The sequence below is a fragment of the Candida parapsilosis genome, contig 005806 (assembly GCF_000182765.1).
Source record: "Candida parapsilosis strain CDC317 annotated contig 005806".
Taxonomy (NCBI): domain Eukaryota; kingdom Fungi; phylum Ascomycota; class Pichiomycetes; order Serinales; family Debaryomycetaceae; genus Lodderomyces; species Lodderomyces parapsilosis.
Genome location: NW_023503279.1, coordinates 441,884 through 468,068, shown reverse-complemented (window position 1 = coordinate 468,068; position 26,185 = coordinate 441,884). Strand labels below are relative to the sequence as shown.

Sequence of the window (26,185 nt, the reverse complement as noted above, 5' to 3'; positions counted from 1 at the left end):
TCTATATTAAATATGTTGATATATTATCTATTAAGTACTACAAAACGGTGACACCAATCTACGAAACTAATCAATTATTTTGATCGCCATATTTACAACAATGTCTCCAGCTTGGATTATTCAGATTGTAGATCCCTTGCAATTCATGCTCAACCTGTAGCCAGTACTTGTATTTCATTCTACTCTTCAAATCCAAATCGTATATGTTGCATGTCACGAGATATTTTTGGCCCTGTTTGCTTTGGTCTTGCGCAGGGCTTTGGGTTTGGTATTGGTCTTGATCCTGATGATTATGTGATGATCCAGAGACTGGTATTGATGCTGATCCATTGATTTGGGTCAGCTGTGACGGCGGTTGTGGTGGTGAAAATGCTAATGGTGGCAAAGTTATCAAGTTATTTATGTTGTTGTGAGAATTGTGAATGTTGTTATTCTTGTCATACTTTTCAAACTTTATAAATAATCCCACATCACGTAAAGTCATTACTAATGACAAGTTTTGTGAGACATCCAGCGACGAAGTTAAATTCTCAATCAAGTCATTTTTGTTGTTGATCTTTTGGTATTGTTTCAACTTGGCAAAAACATTATGATCCGGATTGGATAGGAATTGACGAAACAATTGTTTTAGTGGAAAATTGTTTTGCACTTCAATTAAGTTAATAATATCTGGGGGGATTCTGGAAAAAATGTCATCGATTCCTTGGTCTATTGTGTTTGGATATAGTAAATCAAGAGGACAAAAGTGTCTTTGAACCTTGTGAAGTTGATTTAGTGAGCAAGTGCGACAATAGTTTGCCGATTTATTGTCGTATAGCCATTTAGGTTTGATTTCAAATATGATGGAGTTGATGGTGCTTTCTGAAGTTAAGGGAGCAGCAGTGAATTTACCATTCATCAGTTGGCCACCTGGAATGATATTGTTGTTGAAGTGAGGTTGTTTTTGTTGTTGTTGTTGTTGTTGTTGTTGTAAGTCCTGACCGGAGTTTAGCGGATTGATATCCTGGGTTAATGAGGTGTAATCATTGACATTGGTGGATGTCTGACGACTTTGCGTCAGTTGTGGTTGTTGTTGTAATCGTTGTGGTTGTACTTGTTGTGGCTGTTGTTGTAGTTGGTTTGCAGCATGCGTACCTCCAGCAGTGTTGTTGTCATCACTTCCCAAGTATAGTTGGCAATGTTTCAGTAAAGCAATCTTGGTATAATTACCATCCAATATATTTGGAATTAATAAACCGTATCGTTCATTCAACTGTAGTTTGAAACCAGCACTATCTAAACCTCGAACAAATTCTGAAGTTAATACAATCAATTGAATATCAATAATTTGTTTAGGAAATAAGTGTTTACACTTTAATTCAATAAAGTCATACAATTCGCAAGTACTAATGTATTCTTCGTCCTCTTTGAGTAAACGTAGTCGTAATAATTTGTGGGTTAAGTAGTCATTAGTTCCAGTGTATTTGAACAAAATATTGGCTGACCCATTAGCAAAATATGACCATTCTTTGGGTGAAGTGATTTTGTATATTTCCATATCCCCGATAGATAAAAGAATCAATGCGTGTGAATTATATTTACTCAGTATGGATGTTGTGATTGGTAGATGTGTATATATGTCTAGGGAGAAGTTGGGTGGAATTCTTTTGAGATGAGTTGAAGTAGGAATGTAGTAGTAGTGGTAGTAGTATGTGGAGTGGGAATTCGTTGAAGTTGAATACTAATGGTGATGTTATTGTAGTTATTGGAAGAAGAAAAAAAAAAAAAAAAAACGAAAAGAAGATGGAAAAGTGGATCGTATTGGTAGGTATTGGTGTTTGACTTGGATGATCAAAAGTGGAGTGGTGTGTGAAATGGGGTGGTTGTAAGTTTTCTGAACGTGTCGAATACCCTTTATTTTGTTTTGTCAATAATGATTGTTTTTGCAATTATAGGGAGTATTTTTGGAGTGGGATACAATTGAAATTGATTTCAAGTATGTGTGAGACAGGTCAGATGAATGAGATGATGGTTCAGTAGCAAGCGTAGTGAATATTAATGCTCTTATAGTGGGTTGTTGTTGTTGTTGTTGTTGTTGTATATGTAAGTCTAAGTTAATTGATTTTCCTTGAACAAAATTTTTTTTTTCTTTTTTTTTTTTGTTTGACATTTCGCGCCCTTTGTTTGTTGGATTGATTGATTCTCTTTCCAATCCTATTCTATCTTATTGTGTCTTTGTTGAATCACAACTTAGCACATAGTGTGACACATACATTGATACCATACTCTCAATTAGTAGTAGTAGTCTAATACTAAACTTAAGTATTTTCTGCGTTAGATATATATCTGTATGTATATACTAGTTACAGTTGCGTATACTCCACCAAACCAATGATAGTATTGTTCCAGCACAAACAAATAAGCTATTAAAGACAATTACAATATAGACTGAGACAGAAATAAAGTTCTGTAAGGAGAAGTAAGGGGAAGATGTTATTTAAAAATCGTAGCATTTAGATTAAGCATTTAATGTTAGTATATTACTGTACATTTTTAGTCTAAACTTAGTCTATACAGATTATACACATAGATATAATACACTACTTATGATATATAATATGCCAATTGTTGTTTCCCTACAAAAGGTACCAACATAAAGGTATTAAAATAATAATACACTTGTGTTATGTATACAATATTATATGTTATAATATATTTATAAAGGGGTTGTAGTAGTAGTAGTAGTAGAGCTACCAAATTATGTAAAAAAATACCCAGAGACGCGATAATTATCTCCAAAACATCTTTATTTGTGTGCACATAAATGAGAAAGAAGCACATCTTTTCCATCTGTTTGGTTTATGAACACATCAGTTGCAAAGTAACACCAACTACATTGCTCTTCTTCTTACTGTGCTAATCACAAACTCATGTTGTTGTTGTTTTTACTTAAAACTATTCAGTTCTTTTCATTTATTTATTTATTCATGTCTTTTTGTATGTTGTCATTGTTTGGTTTATTGTATTTTTCTATTTTTAACAACAACAAACAACAAACTCATAATAGACAAACTACAAAGAGCGGGTGCTTTATCTTAGTGTGGTTTTAATACAAAAAATCTTTCTTTTAATGAATTATATTACTCCGCTAAGACGTATACATTATTAAAGAAGATTCTTTATCACCTTCTCATCTTTATTAGTGACAATTGTGATTATACGTGACAAAAGATGTAGATTATTAAGAGAAGAAGACACTAAAATGGCAAAAGGTTTTTAAATTTTTCTTTTCATATTTTGCGTTCACGTGACTATTAGTTACACACCTATACAGTTATCAAATCTAACTGGAGTACCCTGCTTCACCTGCTCCAAAAAAGACTGCATTTCGGATCACACAGTCAATATAGCTAAGGGTTGCATTATCAGAATATTGTGTATATCGGGGTTTCATATATTGACCACACAGACACACTCACTCTCTCACTCACTCTCACTCACTCTCACTCACTCTCACTCACTCTCACTCACTCTCACTCACTCTCACTCACTCTCACTCACTCTCACTCACTCTCACTCACTCTCACTCACTCTCACTCACTTATTTTCATAAACCGACTTTTACTTTACACCTACTACGAATCAAAGTATATTGTACTTTCAAGTATTGTATTAATGTTTTATACCTATACAAACATGCTGTACATGTACTATCTACTCTTCAACAAACTAATTCAACTACGCAAACTCTAACTGAGCATAAAGGATGCATCCCCAGAAAACTATCAAAATGTTCCATCTTTTCTATTCCTCTCCTCACCAAAGTTCAAACAACAATACTTACCAAACATCTTCTTGATATCTGTTTTGCACTTTCAAACTTCTAATCAACTCAGCAGCCTTTTCCAACTCAATACCTCTTTCTTGACTCAAAACTTTAGCAAATGATGCTTGTACATCTCTAGCCATATGACTAGCATCTCCACAAACATAAATTATACCCCCATCTTGCAACAATTGATTAATCTTTTTAGCTTGTTCCAAAATCTTGTGTTGAACATAAACTTTCTTGTTTGGATTGGCTCTTGAAAATGCAGTAATCAATTCAAATGATTCACCCAATTCCTTGGCATACTGTGGCCATTCATCACGGTATAAATAATCCTCATCTTCATTCCTACATCCATAAAATAACAATGATGGACCAACATTGACTCCATTCTTCAATTGTTGCACCCTTTCTCGAACAAAACCTCTCAATGGTGCAACCCCTGTACCCGGTCCAACCAAAATTATTGGCGTTTTGCTACTACTGGGCAATTTAAAAGTAGATCTTCTCACATGAACTGGTAGTTTATAATTTTGAAACTTATTTCGTGGACCTTTCAAATCATAACTAACAATTGGCTTATCAGATGATGAATTCTTGTTGATTTCAACATCTTTCAATAAATTAGTCACAACACCGGTAACAACTCTTCCATCTGATTCAGTTTCAGCTTCAACAACTGCAGTAATATCAATGTGAGTCTTTTCACTCAATGATGACGACGAGATAGAATAATAACGAGGAGTGAAATGTTGAACATTTTCAATCAAAAATTCAAATGGAACTTTTGTCCATGGCTTCCCATTGGAAAAATACAATAACCCATCTGCAATGTTGTACTTTTTGTGAGTAACTTCTTCAGCATACTTTTGTTTATCATTAGCAACAGTGGTTAATTTGGTCTTTGTTTCTTCATCTGGTGCAAATGCAGCAATTGAAAGGAAAAATTGTCTCGAAACAGGACCACTGATTTCCAAATGGTGTCTAACAACAGCTTCATAAGTAATTGGAGTTGGGAATGGGATTTGATAAGTAGAATCAAGTGCTTTCAAATCAAACACCACATCACGTTGTTCAGTTAAATCAAATGTCTTCAAGAAAAGCTCAACATATTCATTGGCATTGGATGGCCAAATGGCTAAATGATCACCAGTAGTGTATTTCAAATTAGAGTTGGAAAGATCAAACTCAACATGAACACAAGATCTTTCCTTGGTGAAAAACAATTCTTTAATCTTGGTGATTGGCGCCAAATATGGATGAGAATGATCAAATGGACCTTTAGTCAAATCAGTACCAGCTTTAGTATTGACATATGACTTGTCGGGTTCACCCAAAGACACTGAAGAATCATCAATAGTCAAATCATCTCTAATTTCCAATTTCAAACTTGGTTCATACTTCAATTCTTTTTCTTCAAGGTTTAAATTGTTTCTTAATGAATCAAAAACACCATCTTTCCAAGCAAGGAAATCTTCATCCATAGTACCTTGTCCATCATCACCTTCACCATATTCTGCAAATCTTTCGGCTCCCTTTGATTCCAATTTTTCATTGATTTTTCTACCAATGGCATTGAAAAACTCATAAGTAGAATTACCCAATCCAAAAACAGTAAATCTCAAAGTACTCAAAGTATCAGCTTCATTATCCAAGAAATCAACAAATTCAATGGCATTGTCAGTTGGTTCACCTTCACCATAAGTAGCCATAATGAAAAATACCAAGACATCCTCTTTAATATCGCCAAAATTGTCCCAATCATAATCAGCAAAATCAGCAACCATTGTTTTCAACCCAAATCTGGCACTCAATTCACGAGACATCTTATTACAATAATCTTCAGCAGTACCTGTTTGAGACCCAAATAAAAGCAAAGTATTTTTGTGGTTTTTGGTCAAGGTTGCCAAAATATCACGAGAATTACCTCCAGCTGTGTCAGTGTTTAAAAACCCACTTGATTCAGGTTTACTGAAATATTGACTTTTAATGAAGTAAGCAGCAACGGCAACTGCCAATACAATGACCACTGTCAAGTCTAATCTGTCCAATGCCATGGTTTTCGCTGAGATATAGTATTTTATTATGCTAGTGTTGGAAAAAAAAAAATCAGGTGAAAATTATGTCGTATAACTTGATGATGGTGTATAAAGCTCTATTATATCCTCAATTGATGTTGATTATTCTCCAATAGTAAGTTTCAAATCAAACTGATGGAAAAGAAGCAAAAGAAGAAAAGAATGTGTTTTGGGTTTGTTGCTGACAATATATGAAAAAGAAAATTGGAGAGAATAAAAAAACAAACAAAAAATCAACAGAGTGAAAGAAGTGAGTGGTGTGGTGCGAATATCGGGAAATTCATAAGGACAATCTTCTATACACACACAAAATACACCTTGTATATTACTCCACCCACATTCTTTGACAGGGAATTTTCCCTTGTAAGCATAGACTCAAGTCTTGATACAGATCATAGAGATAGTAAGATGGAAATTGATACAATTTTGTTGGAAATATAATGGTAAATCCTTCCATCGTATAAGCATATTCTCCATTTATCTTGTGATTTTTTTTCTTTTCCTTTCTTTTTCTTTGTCCCTTTCCTTTTTTTTTTTAATTTTTTGACGTGTCTTGGAGTAATTCACGACATTAAAATCGACACACACACACACACACACACACACAATACAATTTGATGTTAGTGGGGTGGGGGTGGGTAGAAGCAACCCACCCAACACAATTAACTTCAGTAATGTACTACTGCAAGACTCTTTGTTCTTATTCTAAACAATGTAACTGGATCGCTAGAGCCCATTCTCATATGTATCTTTTGTACAGAACTCATTTCCCCTTTTGGAAATCAAGTATGTGGAGGAGCAGTACTAATTTAACACATGCGAAAGAAGCACAATCACAATCGAAATTATTTGCCTAAACAACATTCACCGGAGTTAGAAGAAGGAATCTCACCTGCGATAGAAGCTTAACTCCCCCTTTTGCATCATATTTAACAGTAGTGCATGCTCTATATATCCCCACAATACAAATTTAACAGCAATGCTGACCGTTACCTATCAGTTCTTTTCTTCTCTCAGCAGTAAAGACAAGAGCTATTTTGGTACAGTTCAGCACAATACTTTTTTTTTTGCATCAAGATGATCCAAAAAGATGGAAACACTTGCCAGGATATTTGCTCACTGGTCCCATGTAAATTTCAATAGATAGCATATCTTGTCATACACTTACAGCAAACAGTCCAAACTATTAAAAGATTCCTTGTTACTGAATATTCAACGGCATTTCATCACAACGAAAATCTTCTATTGTCCTCTAGTTTAGAGTGGGGTAATCAGACGACGGAATTAACGTAAAAGAAAACCACAAAACTGAAATCAGAGATAACTCGAAAATTGATTGAACATGGAAATCAATGACAATGTATGCCCCTCCAATGAAGTTATTTACAATCTGTTGAGCCGCCATGCCTACGAGAACCAACGCCCCTTGACTTGTGGACTCTTTGCACCACTCCTCGCATGCATGGCTTCATTTTTGACTGGCATTATGAACCTACCACAGCCATACATAAATGACCATCAAAGGTGTGGGGGGAATGACTTCATCCAAAATCGGGATGTAAGCATTTGCATAATTTGTTGCGGTCGTAACATTCAAACGGCTGTAATAATTATGGTCCTGAGCTTTTCTTCTCGTCCTTGTATTCCACCTGGTGTGCGGACCAAAGGGGGGTTTAGGCACCAATGATTCGGTCATATTGCTGAAGAGGGAAGAAGAAAAGAAAAAGAAGAGGAAAAGAAGAATCATTCAAAGTGTTTTTGGGGGAATTTTTTTGGCGGTTTGTATTTGATTTTCAAGAGAATATCAAAAAGGTGTAAATGGTGGATCACTTAATAGAGGTAAGCTATTCAATTTTGAATATCAGATGCTATCCCATCTATTGGAACTAAGCTTTTGTTGTTATGGAAGTGAATTATGTAGTTATATAGTTTGTGTTGACAAGAGCATCAACTTGAATGTGTTCAATCAACAGATCTACACTGGTGCAATAAATTCTCCACTAGGTAATACAGTGAAGCTCATCCCGATCCTTTTCTAGCCTCTTTCTAACTACCAAGTCTCAGTGTACAAACATCAGTGCGTATTCGTGCTTGTTTAAAAAGTTTTGCAACCAAAATTTCAATTGGAGAGAAAAAGAATGCATGACCTCTTTATTAAGTAATTTGTTATGCTGAAATATTGTAACGAATAACATTATTGAAAGCATACTCAAAGCATCCAGATACAGAGTTGAGGAGCATAATAATGTTTAAGCTTACCTTTGTAAAGAGGGGGTGTTATTCTTTCAATGCTTGGAATGAAAATTTTGTTTCAAAATCAAGAAAAAACAGAAGATGCTGCAAATTGGTTAACAGATTTGTATCAGATACAAATGAGCGAGATCAATCCGAAAGCAAAGTATACTATTCATCTCTTCACTGAGCTATAGGGTCATCTTACATAGTGCGTACATTTAGCGTGGTGGCAGTTCACACAATGTATACCTTAAAGTAGTGACAGCTTATATAATGCGTATCTCTAGTTTTGTAAATCTTGTTGAAGCATCGGGAGGGAGCATCATGCTAGTGCTCAACTAGAACCGTGATCTCTTCAAGAGATCACGTGAGCTTAACTAAAAGGAGTTAGCTTATTGAAGTACATGTTCATCAACTTCTGTTTCTTCAAACCATTAGTTTATTCTGTAGCAATGTTGCCGAGCTACGATACAATTACTCAATGTTTTTTGGTTCCTTCTGGTCGGCACCTGCTTTCGCTTGACACCATCAGCCTGATTTCAAAATACATTACAGGACTTTGCGCCCCACCCTTCTCTCGCAAGCGATATGAAGCTGAGTTCAGTTCAATACTTTCGTGTGCTGCGTCACCTACCCAATCGCAATCCCAGAATTGTTCGTTAGTGTAGCTTTTCAAACATAACCTGCCTCAAACGGTGCTCGATATTGGTGAAATCATAAAAGACTTTACAGCTTCTATCGGCCGTTTATTCATGAATATCAAATGTTGTCGTTTGACAGTGATTCGTCTCCACTACGAATGGCGAACTCTTACTCATGGAGTTTGCACATTACGAGGGTGTCAATGTATCGAAAACTGTTTCATGGATTGTAATGTCTGACCAAGCCAGTTATTGTTCACCTATGTAGGGTTAATATGCAAAGGGTGTGGAATGAGTGCGACAGTTTTTCAACAATACCAACACGAAATAGTGTTATCGAGTACTCATAAAGACGAAATCTAGAGGAGCAAAGTGTGCAGCAATTTTTCATTCCCCTTTGAAAGAAGCTCTTTAACTACATTACCAGGTCTCAAAGGTGACAATTGAAAGCCAAACAGACAAACATTGTAGGGTTTTGAACACTACTAAACACAATGATTTATCTTCACACACAATTATGTCATACGTTGAGCTGGAGAAAGTTATGTTCTTCATCCATGCAAAATGCTACTGTCGTCGAATGCATCTTTACATTATCTGTGTTGTCTCTAGCCCTTGACCATTAGATATTTCTGCATGTCCTTGTGCTTCTGCAAGTCCTTGTGCTTCTGCATGTCCTTGTGCTTCTGCAAGTCTTTGTGCTTCTGCTTGCTTGGCTTCCTCTTTCAAGTCAACCTTATACGCTCTTTCAATAGTCACTCTTGTCCTATCGGCTATTACTTCATTGAAATCAGACCCATACAATGTCTTAATATATTCATACACTCCTGTTGGCTCTAGTTCAGCTAAACTTCTTCTCCCCAATGATATCGCATAAATTTTATCCTTTTCTGAATCAGCTAATTGCAATTTGGTTAAATATTCACGACTAACCAACTCTTTTAAAACATCTTCCCAATTCATATTTATATTGCTATTCTTCATAGCGTTATTGTCAGATATACCAAATTTTCTCAAACTCCGGATCAATTGTGATTCCATGATGTGATTCTCTGATAATATAACTAAAGTGGTTACAAGCATCATTATCCCAGTTTTAACCAAGTCTGAATTCAGTTTGGGTAAAATGCTTTGTTTAAATTTAGGTAAAAAGAATCTGGTGTCCCCAATCTTGGTCTTATCTAGTGAAGAATTTACTGTTGTCATCCATAAATCACCCAATACTTGTTGTGCCGGTTGCAGAAGATTACTAACCAAAAAGAACCTATTTCTTGGTGGGGTTTTCTTTGTGATTTTGTCACCATTTCCACCATTTACACCACCATTGGCATTCAGGGTATCAATCACATTTCTTTGATCTCCGTGACTTGCATTAAACTTTTTTTCTTGTTTAGCTGTGGGCGCATCGACCAAGGTTAATCCATAAACGTTTTCCAATATAGCAATAGCATCATCTAGCAATGAATCTGATTTGAATCTCTTGTTAGTAAGATACTGATTTATATGCTGTTTTTGAAAGTTTTGACCTCTAGCATCTTTTGTTAAAATCAACTTGACAATATAGTTGACATCATGTACCTTCTCTCCTTCCGGATCCAAACCAAGTACACCATTGTCTCTGTTATTGGTATTGGTATTGGCATCTTCATAATCTAAATCAGTTTCAGTGCTATGTCTTTCATGAGTACGCTGCTGCCTTTTAGTGCGTAGTTTTTGTTGTTCATCAACATATTCCTCATCGGCAACTTCATAGTCTTGGTCATTTCCATCAACTCCTAGTTCTTCTAAAGGAATCTTTCTTTTAGGCATGATATATTGGACGAGGCAGAAGCAGTTATGTTTCTGGAAAGACAAGTGATTAGTATGATTTGAGTCAGTTTGCTTTTGATAAAGATTTCTCTTGCTTTTTGATGGAGGGAAATTTAAAAGTTATTTACGACACGCGTTTGTGTTACTTTATTTAATAAAAGGAGTATTCTCCTTAATATACTAACAACCATACTTTACTTACTTACTTACTACTAACTCACCACTATCACCAAATACTACTACTACTACTACTAGTTGTAGACCGTTTGCTCGAATATAGTTGTAGTAAGATAGAATACGCTGTAACCTACATATATAACTACATCTATTGTGACAGAATATGGTTACTTTACCAATAGTAATAACTAAACTATGGGAGGGAAGGAGACTTATGTGTCTCTCCCTGTCTCTCATGATCTCTCAAGATCTCTATCTCTCTAATGGTTGTTGTTGTTGTTGTTTTTGTTCTTGACGTTGTTGTTCTTGACGCTATTGTTCTTGACGTTGTTATTGTTGTTGTTGTTGTTGTTGTTGTTGGGTGTCTTTTATGAAATGTGTTGCAAAACTTCTCTTTTATCACCAAAAGAATATATAACTCAATACACACAACATATACACATCCTTCAACTCCTTTTACTTGTTCCCTTTGTTTTCAAAAGAGTATCAACGTATTTCAATCTAAATGCCTTATTTCAAATCAAACTTAAATACCACCACCGCCACCACCAATAACAACAACAACACACAGGTAACAAATAATAAACAGAACCGATTTGGTGGTAACCATTATCATCATCATCAAGATACAAAGAATTACTACGCAACTGGTCAACAAAACTATCGTTACCTGTCATTCTTTCCTGGATTTGTTACTTCTGCCACACACGGATTACCTGTTGCTTCTCCCTCTGCTGCTGCTGCTGCTTTTACTACTGCTGCTCCTACTGCAGTTCGCCCTATTGTCAACACAAACTCAAGTCAAATGACAGCCGCCAAAGAGAAAAATATCCCCCAACTTAAAAGTCCTCTACACCAAGTTCCTGAAGATGAACAAGAAGATGAACGGGAATATGGAGTGAGAGTGGACAATTCACGACAACAACTACAACAGCCATCACCAGGATTTCAAATCACCGACCCTGATTTTCACCATCCACTTCAAAAATTTGATATATTTGGTTGTAATGATGACAAAATTCCTCGGAATTTACCTGGTGATGCTGAATTGGAATTCTCAAGAGCTGGTCACCACTTGCATCATAACAACAACAACGACAACAACAACAACAACTCTTCAATTTTGCAACAACTACAAATCTTGCCACCAGAAACTACTATTGATGTATATGACTTTTTAAATCCACGAAAATCAGCAAATATGGGATATAGAGAAAAGATTCGCAGTTGGTTATCGTCAGTTCCATTGGCAATTGCTTATGATGAAGATTCAACCCAATATTTCAACCTCAATTGTTACCCAGGAGTAGTTTCAATTTCAGATTCAACAACTGACTCAGATGTAGGTGTTGTTATTGATTTGGGTGATATTGATGATGTATTGGAATTACAAGCACAAAAGGTTACGCGATATGTCAATAGATTGTACTTCAATGAAGAAGAAATTCCCTTGCCCAAAGGTGAAAATGGTGAAAACTTTGAAGAAGATGACTTGGTGGAAGAAGAAGAAGAAGAGGAAGAAGAAGTAGATGATGAGGAGAAGAAGAAGGGGCAAGAGCAGCCAGTAGAGGAATACGATGGGAGAGTTCCTCAAGATGAGGAAGGTATGCTTGGGGTTGAAGTTTATCACCATCTCTACCACCACCAACAGAAGCAACACCAGCAAGACATAGCATCTCCCTATAAAAGTGCACATATTTGCAACAACAGGCAAGTCAACGATACTACTGGCAATATGCACCCCAGTGGTGCACAGGAAAATCGCACCTTGTCCCAAGTGGAAGCAATTTACCCAATTAGGGTCGAACCCACCTACACACAATAACACCAAAGCTAGCATTTAATTATACCCCCAATGTTTACTTTTTGCACTTACTCATCTAGAACTTCACTTTGCATTATAAATACATAGATACATACATATAGCATCCAGTCCTTCACAATCGTAAGTCTAACTCTTCAATCTTGAACCGAGCTTCTTCCTGTTCCGGTATTTTTGACAAATTAGGATAGTATGGCACAAGAGCATCACTGCATTGAACATATGCACTATTGAAAAGCTTCCAAAATGGGGTTCTTACTTTCTTTGCCGGATGGAAAAGTCCCGCCCACACATAATTCATAAACACGCCAGACCCCAATACTAATCTCAACGAGTCCAAACTCTCCAAAATACGAGCAATCACATGTGGGGAAGTCTCATAAATATTTGGCATAATCAAATTCAATAAATGAGTGAAAACTTCATCATATTCACAACCAAGACCCATGCCGAAACAATTTGAGGCAATGTGACTAACTACAGTGGCGGAAATTTGACGATGAACCAAGTCTCGATCAAGCAATGCGTCCTCCAACAAGGGAGTAATGGCAAACACGTAATCCTTGGTGGTATTACCATCAAGATATTCAAACATAAAACTCAATGCTTTTAAAACACCATTTTGAATATTTCGTTCCGGAGTCTTGTACTCGTTCATAATTGCTGGCAACACCGTAAAAGGTTGACAGTTTTCTGCAACTATTGCCATGGCAACAGCTGTACATACTCTCAATTGTCGCTCTTGTACTTTTAAATTGTTCAATAACATAACAATGATATCCTGTGGTCCGATAGTCTTGGCAATATAACCAAATGTTGCATTTGCAGCAATTCTTATTCTCTTTTTATTTGATTTCAACATTTCCAACAAGTCAAAACATATACGCATCCATTCTTTGGCATTTATTGTTTCAGCGTTTTTAGTGGCAATCAATCCAATTAATCGAACACTAGATTCCTGAACTTTTTCGTGTCGATTCTTCAATATAGGAGTTAATGTGGGCAAAATTTGATTGATGGATGGATTATTCATCGACAACAAGGTTTTGGTGTCAATGGAACTAATACAAGAGTGTAGGGCATTTATTATTGAACCCAACACATCGGGATACACCTCACCCAAGGATTCATACAAAATCAAAATCAATTTTTGCAACAACACATCGTCATGCTCAAAAGATGATTTAATTGCGGGGGCAATGATGGAAATCAAATCCGAAGATTGTTGTCTCACTTCTGGGGACTTATTCTTCATTCGGTACAAAACAGAACTAATGATGGAATTAAGATGCGGCTTCATTCTCACTCCCAATGCTTTTGTAACTGAGCTAAACGCTAGTAAATAGATCTGCCGTTGAGCTGTTTGCTCTTGAAATGCAAACAAAACGCTATCAACCAAGGACTCAACTTGACGAGAGCTTAACCCGATTGTTTCATCAGGTTTGCTTCCGACAATAGTATGAAGTGCTTCTACCGCTAATCTTCTTAGTTGTTCATTTTCATCCTTGGCAAAATGTATAACATATCCCAAAATGGTTACAAAATCAAATTGGGCTGCCAATTTATTAGTTGCAGTAACAACAAGCTTTGTCACTTGTAAATTATCAGAGGCTGTACGTCTGTTCCAAAATGCCTGAAAAAATGGTTTAATAAGTTTCACATCATATTCGGGCACAATTTTTTTGGAAAGAGGTAAATTCGTAATAATTCTTAAAACCGTTTTTCTCATATCCTCATCAGGTGCTTGAAATTGACGAGAAATCAAAAATGCCAACTCGGCTGTATAGAAATTGGTGTACTCATCGTATCGAGGATCAAAATTCATGAGCGGAATCAATGAACCAATACATCTCAAAAACGTTGCTAATCCTCTTCCTCGTTGTCTCCTAGTCTCATTCCATAGTAGCTCCAAAACTGGTTCGAAGGCATCAATACCATAAGGTGCTACATTTTCTGCCAATTGAGCCAACGATAACGCGGTTATATTTCTAACTTGCGGAGCTTCGTCGTTGATTGCTGGTGCTAAAGTTTTGACAATGTAGCTCAAATGTGGCAAAATCATTGACCCATTTCCGTTACCTAAAAGAATACACAACTGCTGGATCGACTTGATACCTGTGTGTCTCGCTGTCCAATTTTTTCGTGAAGTGACAACCGCCCTCAAGAATTGTAAATACTGACCAAGGCCGAGAGTATTTGCCACTATTGCAAGAACCCTAGAGGTAAGGTTCCTCACATACTCGTCAACATGATCCAAATCCGGTCTCAATGATGAAATCATACCACCAAAACCAACAACCTTGGTCAAATTTGTCAAAATATCACGAGTCTCACTACGTATCGTGGAGTCCTCTTCAATCAAGAACGGAGATAGAACGTGAATTAGCTCTTGGGTGAAAGGTTGAATTGACACATTCAACTGAGTGATGATTCTCCCTACAAGTTTCACCAACAAATGGCGCTCTTGTTCTCCTAAGACAGGCTCCAACAAAACAGGGAGAATTTGCTTTAAAAGCAACTTCGGTCCAAACTTTTCCGCATTTTGGGTCAATGTCCTCATGGCTCGTTTCCTCACTATTTGAGAGCCATTTTTAACCTTGAGTATTAGCTTCATCGATTGAACTTCTCTTTTTGTATCCCCTTCGGCGTCCTCTTCTGATAGCTTTAAGAGATGCCCAAAATGCTTTACATCCTCTTCCTTAACATTTTCAAGATCCTTGTGTGCTAATGATATCGTTGGGACCAACGATGAGGGAATGTTACTGGATTGATTCATGGGGGGTATGTAGTACTTGCTTTCTGTCCCTACGGCATTCTTTCCGGGTTCTGTACTTTGTTGGTGGTCACGAGGAGGTCGGAGTGGCGTAAATCCTTCAGGGAGTATTTTTTCTAACACCTCATCCGTAAGTGGTATCCCCTCCCCTACCGGCAAATTATCTCCGCTTGAGATTTTGACGATATCAGAAGACGCTGTCAATTTCGATGCTAACTCCACCTCATTATCTTCGATGGCACTTGATTTTCTCTTTCGTGAAGTTTCTCGAGTATCGTTTTCTATGATGGCAGTATTTGGTTTCCCTTTTTTCAACTCTATCAGTCGTAGATGAGATTCATCGTGTTTGGGTTTCTCTTTATCAAAATTCAACTCAACGCTTCTTTGGAATCTTTGCTGATTGTAATCATTTTGATGTATATCATCTTGCAAGGCCTTGCTTGATATCGAATCGTCATGCTCAAATTCCTTGATTAGCTCCTTCTTCAAAATGTCCAGTATTGAGTAGTTCCCCGCTAGGCTGTTTTTACCCCCCTTATGTGGCATGACTTTTGATGGCGTAGGTTTGTAGCGTGTGCGTATATAGATATATATATATATATATATGTGTGTGTATGTGTGTGTGTGTGTGTGTGTGTGTGTGTTATTAATAATTTTTGCTTTGCAATTTGTAAAAGTTTCATGTCGCACGCAGGGTTTTATCAAATCTGCAAAAAGGCATCATCTCTCCAGAAACGTCTTTACTTTTCAAAATACATTGTACCTAATGTCCAACCTCAATGCTACTGTTTTATTAACCAGACTTTTGTCACTACGAGGAAACTCATCTTTCCACTTGATTCTAGATTCTTTAACTCAATCGTCGTTTCACTTAATACAGGAATATGCACATCATCTTAGTAACAACCACAAGATAATCTACATATCATTTGAAACAGTGAATCAGCCACAATACGCGACTGACTTTTTTGACTGCACTAATGAAAATATTGACCAGGCTATACTGTTTATTAAATCGCATACAAAGAATGGCTCTCCAGCCCCCAAGTCGGTTGTTATGATTGACTCATTAAATTACATTCCAAATGAAAGTTTGACTCACTTTATAGCCAATATTGTGGGCCCAAACGTGGTTATAGTCGCTACTTATCATACGAACTGTGTGGAACCTTTCACTAGGCATGTAAATTATCCATCGAGTCTTTCCTTGCTCATGTATATTGCCAGCACCATTTTGGAAGTTGAACCATTATTGAACCAGTCAATCGACAACGAAAATTTGCAACAAAGCGTACTGAGGTTGAACTTTACCATCAATGCGCAGTTGAACAGTGATGCTTTCAAGTTAATTTTAACAAATAGAAGAAAATCTGGCCGGTCACTCATTTACAAATTTAGTATACACAGCAAAAGTCATACATACGAAGTCTTTAATGAAGCTTCATCGGCAGAAGTGGCAGAAGAGGAGGAGGAGGTGGAAGAGATGTTGAGAAATTTGACTACATTTAACTTGACCACCAGCAGCAAACAAAAGTTGGCCAGAGAACAGGTCGAATTACCCTTCATGCAAGCACAAGAGACGCTCGGGTCATCAGGAGGAGCTATTGTTTACGAATTTGAGAAAGATGATGATTACGATGAAGAAGATCCATACGAAGATCCTTTTTAAGTACAAATATAGATGCTGTAGGAAAAAAAAAAAGGCTCTTTTTGTCAATCTATTCTACTTTAGTTTTGAGCATGTTGACCCTTGAGGAAATGGCTCGCTTGAGTTTGGCTAAATTAGTTTGCTGTGAAGCAAGCTCAAATTCCTCCTCTGTAACCGTTTTTTTTGTTAATAAATTAAACATGGTGCCAAACGCCAACGACAAGACCGTACATGTCAATATAATCACATTATAGGGCATTGAAAAATCCGGAGTCGGTAATGTCAATAATAAACTAGTTGTTCGAAATTCATAAACACCACCATTGTTCTCATTCTTGACCCTGATCACAGCTGGCTCAACATCAAATCCGTGATTGGCATCTGGCGGGTACTCTCGATATAGTAGCAACGATTTATCAAAATCATACGTTAATGCCAAAGTCAGCAACGCAGGAACGCTAAAGACAAACTCTAAATGGGATGGTCTCTCACGATCCACAGCAGGTTTATAGCACCTACTCCTTATAAACTGTGAATGATCTTTGATATGGAAGGTCCCAGTCGAATTCTTCAAAGTGATGTCCAATGTACTCAAATATAACCTCATAAACCAAGGTAATGACTCAAAGTAGGTGAATGTGACATCTTCGGTCCCAGGATTGGTGAAAACAACACGTAAACCTCCTTTATCTAAAGAGTATCCCGTTAATGAACGTGAGACATACAACGGAGGGGCTTCAATGGGTACAACCTTGCTGGAGTTGGATGTCGAAAATTTAAAATCATAATCGTATGGCTCTGTTATTGACTCCACTATGGTGTTTGAGCCATGAGTATCGAAAGATCTTGTCGCCACAAAAGTCGGACTTTCCTTTTGCAAAGTGACATTCCATACGGATGGATCATGGTCGATTATAACCTTGCTGACTTCCTGATCACCTTCGAATGCTGGTCCTTTGATAGTTCGACCATACAACGTTTGCAAGCTCCATTGCAATTCGGTTGGATCACTCAATGGAAAGCATTGCCATATATTATAATCCTTGGAAGTATCACATCGCAATTTTTCACCTGGAGTGGGCTTTGGAATCCCACCTTCTTCCTTTTTACGCAAGGATCTGACAATATCGATCACTTGACTCACTGTTTGGTACAAGTTCAATTTGCAAAGGCCTTCCCCAGTGCATTCGGAAACGATATCCACTGACATTCCGTGCCATAACGAATCAAAAACTTTATGACCATCTAGAAGTGATGATATCCCAGCTTTGCCTCCAGTAGGCAATAATTTCAAAAAAGGTGTCAAATTCTCAGTACAAACGGGCTCACTAGGTAATGCCGCACGGAGCAAATAAAGTTTGTTGCCTGCTTCAGGCTTGTAATTGCCAATGTTTGAATCCTGGATGGCGTACTTGGGAAAAGTGGTGATATCTTTGTCAATGAAATTCAAAGATGCACAGAAAAATCCCGATAGATTTTTTGTCAACCTCGACCAGTGTTTCCGCGCAACATCTATGCTTGGTGCTTCAATCAATGCCAAAACTTCAACACCAGTTCCACCACTGAATGAACCATCGTAGGGTAGTTTGCCCCACGATTGAGCATCCCACCAACCTTGCGTAAACCTGAGAGACAATTCTCTAGTATTTGTTGATTCTATTATTGGACCGAGTGAGCTTGGGAATAAGGTATAGTGATTTAAATTCTTTTGAGGGCCGTCGGGCGTACCCTGGTAGGAGGGATCAAATGGCAACGAATCTATTTTGAAATCAAAAGTAGAAAGTAATTTGTTTCTCGGCAATGGCCTCAAATTCAAGGTTTCTTGGTAGGATGCATCTCCGTATGCGAAGCTAAAACAACTTAGCACAATGAGACAAGTTCCTAAAATGCCCATGGTGAATGATGACAAATGGAATGCAGAATGAGAATCGACTTTTGCGTGTGTGTATTTTCAGAAAATTGAAAAAATTATCATCACGATCTTAAAAGTCGCGACTTTGTTTATACTTTCGTAAGGCACTTTCTTTATACTACTACTGCTACTAGTAGGTTAAGATTATGCATCGACCAAGTCTGGCGCCACAACAAACTGCCAGAGTTATAGAGGAGGAGAAAGAGAATATAATTCCATTACAAGGAGGGAGGCCAGTAACAAAATTGGCGAAAACATTGGTCACTACACGCAACCTTTCTCTTGATGGATTGAAAACAAAACTTCAACACGAACGGAATCAGTTTGAACAGGAATTGAAGGATTTTGAAGAATTGGACGATCCGTTACAAGTGTATTTGAACTACATAGATTGGACGCATAGAAATTTCCTCCAAGGGGCTAGTTCATCAAGTGGATTGTTTAGTCTTTTAGAACGGTGTGCATCAAAGTTTAGAGACGTTCCCCATTACAAGAACGATTCTAGGTATTTGAAGGTTTGGCTTGAGTACATCGAGTACCATGATACACCTAGAGATGCGTACATATATCTAGCGACCAAAGGAATTGGAACCAAATTGGCTCGATTTTATGAAGAGTTTGCCCACCATTTGGAGCTAAAGAATAAATATGCAGATGCGAACTGCGTTTACGAAATAGGGATTCAAAACAGTGCTTTCCCTCTCGGGCGACTCGAAAGATCATTTCAGAATTTCAGAGAACGCTTGTCGGCAAGGAATGTATCCGTTTTGTCTCCTAGCGAGGATATAAGAAGGGCATTAGACTTAAAACAGGGAAGGAGAATTGAATCCGAAAGTGAAATGAAACCGATCAAAAGGAGTAAAATCGATGTATTTCAAGACAACGCGGAAACTGATTTGAATTCTATACAATCAGCATTTGAGAACGAAAATACTCTGGATCAACCATTAGAGTCTAGAAGATCGCGTGTAAAAGAAAACACCATAGCCCCAACGAGATGGAGTGGTCAGATTTTGCCACAGAAAAACATTGGACCCGTTGTTGCGAGTGAGAAATTGCAAATCTATTGTGACGACTCATCCAACACTGCCATTATTCAAGTTGAAGATACCGGGACTCACCGACTGATACAGTCATGCAAAGATAGTCGCCATGTGTATACATTAATTGAGGCTCCAGGAAAAAGACCAGAAAAGGTAATGTTAAACATGGAGTTATTATACTCGAACGTGGACTCTGAAATTAGCTCAGTTGAGTTGTTGGCTATGCAGAGGAGAACTCTCCAGACTAGAGAGTCTGAAACAAAGCATGATAAGAAGACAACTCCAAGTAGTAACCGAGAAATAGATGCAGGAAATTTCACTCTTCCTACGATGGATGACACAACAAAACTTGCTCCTAAGGACCCTACTGTTACCATGTACTCAAAAATGGCTAAAAACGAGGTGTTTGATATCTTCAATCAAGCTTCGCAATCATGCGATCAGAACGGCTTTACCGATACCCGAATTGACGACCCCACTATCACGAATTTCGATGGTTTCGTCACCGAAACCATGCACCCACAAATGAAAGCTGTACAGCAGAAACAAGAGCCTTTAATTCCAACTCAAGTTGATGAACCCCATACTCATGCACATGCCATAGACCACGTAAGCTCTCCGTTCCGTTTCCACCCTTCATCGAAGGAGGGGGCAGGAGAACACAACACGAAGATTACAGATCCTTACAATGCAGACATTAGGCGAGGAATTTTGCAAAACTTGGTGATCCCCTTGACCACATATCCTGGATATTCTGATAAAACTGGTAAGAATGCCAATCAATTTTTCAAAATTTTGGATTCCTTTGATAATTTCAACTCGCAATCTTCCTCCCATTCAATGATTATCAGATGCTTAGAGGATGAGATGTATTCTTTGCTTTCATGTTTGAAAAGACAGGAGCGTTCGCTTGTATGTTTGGTTGAGTCGGAGTCAGGATGTTTGAAGGTTTTGAAGATTCAGCGACCAGCGACTTCGTGGGAATACTTTATACTTTGCCGAATTCAAAGAAGATTGCTAAAATATTTTTCACATGAAAAACAGTTTGTGAGAGCAGAGAAATTTTACAGCTTTAGCGATGAAAGCTATTTGGTGCTTGAACATTACCCACAGGGCAATTTGTTGGATGTCGTTAATACTTATGAAACAAAAGGGAAACCAATCGATGAGTGTTTGGCAATGTTTTTGTCGATAAGACTACTTCAAGCCACTGAAGCTTTACACGGAATGGATATCATACATGGAAAGATAAGTCTCGAGAACTGTATGATCAATTTTGCAAAATGCGAAGATAGAAACTTTTCCAAAAATTTCAACCGGAACGGAAGAAATGGTTGGGACAAAAAGCAACTCACGTTGATAAACTTTAACGAATCGATTGACTTGACAGAATTTCCAAAAGGAACTGTATTTTCTTCGTTCAATGATCAACTCGACACCAACTTTATGACGTGGATGACTGCAAATTCATGGACTTTTGAAATTGATTATTTTGGTCTTGCCAATTCGATTCATATTTTACTATTTAATGAATGCTTGCAACTAACAGAAGTTGACGGCAAGACTCGATTGAGACGTAGTTTATCGAGGTTTTGGCAACCCGTATTGTGGCAAAAACTTTTCAATGATTTGTTGAATCCGACTAGCAAAACAGGTCATGAGCCCAACACGTTGAAATTGCGAAAGATACGCGAAAAGCTTGAAGAGTGGTTAGAGGATTATGCAGAGGCTGGAAATTTGAAAAGTGCCATCATCTCGCTCGAAAAGGAGATGGGGTTGGCGTAGTACTCAGAGGCCGCTCAAAATGTATCTGAGGTAAAGAGAGCTACTGGATTCTCAATACCATGATCTTCGAAGCTGGGTGGCACCGGATACGGCTGCCATTCGTAATCGATCTGTTGACTTTGCTTGATGTTTGATGGCAGAGATATGGCTCACCACTCTATTCTCAAGATTTTGTCGTCTACGAATGAGCATGAAGGTGATATTTTCAAACTAAGGTTTCTTTAATGGAAGTGTTCTAACACCAAAACCCATTGACGTGGGTGGGAGTTTAGAATAATCGTATGTTGCACTACATCAAACATTATCGGATTTTACAGTATGGACATGTTCTGTTTATTGGACTAAGAACTTAACGCATCGAGCTACCTCTTTGTTATGAAAACAGAAACTGGGAGACAAAGTGATCAAAAGAAAGCGCTCTTCAGAGAAGGAGTGAGAGAAAGATCAAAATTTTATGTCAAATTAGACAAACCTGTAATATACAGCAACAGCATTAAATGTAACAAGCAAACATAGCATCTCTTTTTTCAATAGTAGAAAGACATCAAAAAGCTTTTGTGACTAATATAACCAGCAATTATAACAAGGCAAAGAATGAATTTGTTCGGGGGAAACCAATATCAACATAAACCAAAAAAAAAGACCAGATTGTGAGGTGGCATGGACAACGTGTTGAATCCATTCCTATGACGAACGATTGCGTATCTTCATATAATATCTTCATATAATATCTTCTTTAATTTTACTTTTATTTTTATTTTTAATTTTTATTTTTATTTTTTTTTTTAATTTTTGTTTTTAATATTATTTCTCTTTTTTTTTTTACCACAATCGAGTCGTCATTTCATGAATTCCTTTTTCAAGCAAGGGAGTAACAATCAAATCATGCAGTGCTTTATTGATCCATACCGGAAGAACCAATATTGAACCAACTCTGTTCAAAACAACATGGTCCCTTTTCTGTCCGTGACAAGAAACCGGTATGGTCAAGTGCTTTACTTTCTCAATTGAATTAATTTGCAAGTTTGTTCAACTTCTATTATTCCCAATTGCTAACACTAGTCATTTTCACAATTTATCTCATCAACAACGTATCCACTCACTTGGCTATCAAGTGCAGAGCCACCCCCAATTTTATTTTTTGGCATCGTTATTTATACGCCCACCCCTTCTTCTTCTTCTTCTTCTTCTTCTGCGCCGTATCGTTAGACACAAGATTGACCTCTTTGGCATTTTTTACCCCGAGTTCAATCACAGTTTCACTTCTCTTCTCTGAAGACCCCGTTACTGGAACAGAGCTTTTTATCACATTTACGAACGAAACATTTGTCTCTGCATTTTCATGCTGGACACAGTTCACCTCATTTTTGGACGGGAAACCTCTTTTTGTGTTTTCATTGATTTTTATTTTTTCCAAACATATTTTTCTTTGTATGCTTGAACCATTCGTTTCACTTCCCTTGTTTACTGGGGATGACATGACACCGTCAATGCTTTCAACAACTTCGCCAAACTTTCTCTCAATCTCCTGCAACAAAGTGTCCAATGCCTGGTTCGTTGTTCTAATATACCTTATACTGCAAAAGGGGAGTTCATCCCATTTTTTCAATAACTGAATCAAGAACCTGAAAACTTCATTAGATATTTCGCCAAGTGCAACCAACCTTTCAGCATTTAAATTTTCATGGGAGACATTATTCTGCTGGTCGCCGACTTGTGCGAGCAGCCCCATAACAAGATAATACAAAGACAAAACTCTTTTGTAAATTTTCTTTTCGATTTCGTTTCGCTTCGTAAATCCTTCATCAGTCCCTGTACACAACAAATGATGGTGAAACATTTGATGAAAGAAACCAATTTCAATTTGGCAATCGGTCTTGAATTTCTTTTTCATGCGAGCAATTTCAGTGATCTCCTTCTGTATGAACACAAATGAGGGGTCGCTCTCGCTGGGTGACTGTCCCTGCCAGGATGGCGGTAAAAAGGGTTTTACTTTGGTATCGAATAATTCTTCAAATCTCTCCACTGTCTCCAGTTTCAAAGGACTTGAATCTTCTATTGATACGTTTCGCGGCTCCATGGAAATGGACTCTATTAAATCCGTGGATTGTAGTTGATTCCCTTCCCAGTAATCAACTTTGCCTCTTTCAACAGTGACACCTGGATGTAAGTCTTGATTCAATTTATCAGTTGGGATGCTTGGGCGAGCACAAACTAGTTTTTCACTCGAGACCATAAGAGCACAATCTCTTTTCAGTGGGTCTGCATCGGTAGTTTTTGGAACCACAGCTTCATTATCTATTTTCGTCAAACAGACCAGTGATTTAAATTGTGGAGATGAGTTGGGTCGCGGTTTTATTTCCAGCAAGTCAACATTTCGTAAAGTACTAACGTCTTCGAGAGATCTGGTACACTTTTCAAATATGTAAGTTGCTTCACACATTCTTCGGCCCCCATATTGTACCTCGGGGGTGCACAATCTTGTAACTCTGCCAATTTCGGGGGCATTTTCACGAAAAGTTTCTTCTGCGGGCACTGATTCTGCGACAAGATTTGCATTATCAGGAATCTCTTGTACATTTTCCACAACACCGATATTATTCGTCAAGGAGTGATCAACCTTTTCGGTGACAACAATAAGTTGAGATGATTTTGTGGATGCAGAAGAATCAAGTGCTGCAATTGGATTGGTTGAAATCACTTCATCTGCATGCTCTTCATTGACTTGATGAACACTCTGAGAAGTGCCGTGCTTGCATGAATCCAAAGCCATGATGACATCTCTATAATCCTTGTCATAAATATCAGCGTTTGTTGATAACCAGTTGTCTAGGGCCAATAGTTCTTTCCTGAGTCTTGCCCATTCCGAACTACTCAACCGTTTGATATTAGCTCGGAATCTGCTTGTATATAACATAACCATTTTGCAGCAAGACTGCTTCACCTGTGGAAAGTTACGTTCTGCATACCTGGCGACCAATGTGCTATATAATTTCCCTTTAAATCGAACGCGAACACAATCCTGATAAACTTTCTTTTTAATCTCTTGAATTTTGTCGACTACAGTTTCACCGAAGTCATCTTTATCTAAATCCAAGACCACACACTCCTCAGAAAAGTGCCACAAATTTTTCCAAAAATCGTATTCTTCGGCATCGTTCTCGATACTATTCAATTGTGAAGATGAAGCCTCCTGTGATTCCGAGGAGCCTGTAGAAATCTGTCGCTCATGTTGCTTTATTTTTTTACTCGATTTATCGCGAAGTTCTTTCAAATTCTCCTTCGTTTTACCAGAGCAATCGCGAATGCTAGTGCTGGCCCCACACTCTAAATCAGTCTTAGTGGAGGATATATCTGTGCTTGAATTATTTGTAGCTGTATCAGAATCTTTCGAACTAACTGAAATGTTTTGGACTGTGTTTCTTGAATCTACATTTGTCGACTCGCTATGATTGTTGACGACAACTGAATTCATGGCGGATACGTAAGTTTTGTTGATGTTTTTATCTTTACTGTCATTGTCGTTTCTGTTGCTGTTTCTGTTGTCGTTTTTGATTTTGTTGTTGTTGTTTTCGATACTGCTATTATTGATGTAGTTGTTGTTGTTGGCATTTTTGTTGGCTGTGGTGGTGGCGGTAGTAATGATGATATTTGTTGGGTCGATGCTGTCAGGAGTGATTTTTATGGTGGTAGAAGTGGCGGTTCTGCTCAGAGTTGAAAGCGATGTTGAGGTGGTGATTTCATTCCTATCTATATCAATTTGATGGGAAATAACAGGGAATGCATTACATGGTGGTTTGCGACGAGAAGACCGATAGTAATTATCGAGAGTTGATTGAGTAAGCATTCTTCTGAGGTTAGAAAGGAAGAACTAATGATGTGAAGATGGGTGCTGTTTTTGATTTTTTGGGTTTTCTTGGGGAAAATGTGTTGCAAAGAATTTGCATTGACGTGTTCATAGATATTTAAATCCTTCAGAAGATGCTAGTTTCCTCTGGGTAATGGGTTGGTATATAAACAGTAATTTTAGAGCATATATGTTGTACGAGCTTATAAGGTGTCTACTTTTATGTCTATGGTTGTTTACAGCTCTTGGTTCTCTTTATCCAAAATATCACCACCTTCACTAAATTTTGCAAACAAATCATACGCAATTGGTGTTGCAACTCATGTACAAAGGCAGTATCATTATGCCGTTTTTTTCTAACATCTGCTTTATCTATATCATCATTCCCCATTCTCTTGTTGATCATTTGGTTCAAAACGAAGTTTTGCAACCAACTTTTTTTACACCAAATCAAAAGAAAAAAAATGAAAAAAGAATTGTGATCACGCATTTTCCATTTTGAGTTGCCAGCACAGCATTAAATAAAGAGTAGCAGAATGATATAAACTTAACCTGATGATGATTGCAGAGGAGTAAGACTTTTAGAGGGTTCAATACATGGTAATGC

The 26,185-nt window shown here is 37.5% G+C and overlaps 9 protein-coding genes across 9 annotated transcripts; 3 read left to right on the top strand and 6 right to left on the bottom strand. All coding sequences in view use genetic code 12, as the record gives it.

Moving 5' to 3' along the window:
• Window positions 1–70: 70 nt before the first annotated feature.
• On the bottom strand, window positions 71–1,537 carry IPK1 (inositol pentakisphosphate 2-kinase; the record flags this gene model as incomplete). The annotated part of the gene is made up of 1 exon (XM_036807561.1): window positions 71–1,537. One exon carries the CDS (start codon window positions 1,535–1,537, stop codon window positions 71–73), a length of 1,467 nt encoding a protein of 488 aa, XP_036664385.1.
• A 2,282-nt stretch (window positions 1,538–3,819) lies between these two features.
• On the bottom strand, window positions 3,820–5,865 carry NCP1 (Ncp1p; the record flags this gene model as incomplete). Its single annotated transcript, XM_036807560.1, has 1 exon — window positions 3,820–5,865. One exon carries the CDS (start codon window positions 5,863–5,865, stop codon window positions 3,820–3,822), a length of 2,046 nt encoding a protein of 681 aa, XP_036664384.1.
• Window positions 5,866–9,350: 3,485 nt separating this feature from the next.
• CPAR2_301950 (Smc5-Smc6 complex subunit) lies at window positions 9,351–10,571 on the bottom strand (the record flags this gene model as incomplete). Its single annotated transcript, XM_036807559.1, has 1 exon — window positions 9,351–10,571. One exon carries the CDS (start codon window positions 10,569–10,571, stop codon window positions 9,351–9,353), a length of 1,221 nt encoding a protein of 406 aa, XP_036664383.1.
• A 682-nt stretch (window positions 10,572–11,253) lies between these two features.
• On the top strand, window positions 11,254–12,573 carry CPAR2_301940 (uncharacterized protein; the record flags this gene model as incomplete). Its single annotated transcript, XM_036807558.1, has 1 exon — window positions 11,254–12,573. The coding sequence occupies one exon, from the start codon at window positions 11,254–11,256 to the stop codon at window positions 12,571–12,573; it is 1,320 nt and encodes a 439-aa protein (XP_036664382.1).
• Window positions 12,574–12,685: 112 nt separating this feature from the next.
• On the bottom strand, window positions 12,686–15,889 carry CPAR2_301930 (mRNA-binding U2 snRNP complex subunit; the record flags this gene model as incomplete). The annotated part of the gene is made up of 1 exon (XM_036807556.1): window positions 12,686–15,889. One exon carries the CDS (start codon window positions 15,887–15,889, stop codon window positions 12,686–12,688), a length of 3,204 nt encoding a protein of 1,067 aa, XP_036664381.1.
• A 220-nt stretch (window positions 15,890–16,109) lies between these two features.
• Window positions 16,110–17,012, top strand: CPAR2_301920 (Elongator subunit; the record flags this gene model as incomplete). Its single annotated transcript, XM_036807555.1, has 1 exon — window positions 16,110–17,012. One exon carries the CDS (start codon window positions 16,110–16,112, stop codon window positions 17,010–17,012), a length of 903 nt encoding a protein of 300 aa, XP_036664380.1.
• A 49-nt stretch (window positions 17,013–17,061) lies between these two features.
• CPAR2_301910 (GPI-anchor transamidase subunit) lies at window positions 17,062–18,885 on the bottom strand (the record flags this gene model as incomplete). The annotated part of the gene is made up of 1 exon (XM_036807554.1): window positions 17,062–18,885. One exon carries the CDS (start codon window positions 18,883–18,885, stop codon window positions 17,062–17,064), a length of 1,824 nt encoding a protein of 607 aa, XP_036664379.1.
• Window positions 18,886–19,049: 164 nt separating this feature from the next.
• Window positions 19,050–21,731, top strand: BUB1 (protein kinase; the record flags this gene model as incomplete). The annotated part of the gene is made up of 1 exon (XM_036807553.1): window positions 19,050–21,731. One exon carries the CDS (start codon window positions 19,050–19,052, stop codon window positions 21,729–21,731), a length of 2,682 nt encoding a protein of 893 aa, XP_036664378.1.
• Window positions 21,732–22,881: 1,150 nt separating this feature from the next.
• On the bottom strand, window positions 22,882–25,578 carry CPAR2_301890 (uncharacterized protein; the record flags this gene model as incomplete). The annotated part of the gene is made up of 1 exon (XM_036807552.1): window positions 22,882–25,578. The coding sequence occupies one exon, from the start codon at window positions 25,576–25,578 to the stop codon at window positions 22,882–22,884; it is 2,697 nt and encodes an 898-aa protein (XP_036664377.1).
• Window positions 25,579–26,185: the final 607 nt, after the last annotated feature.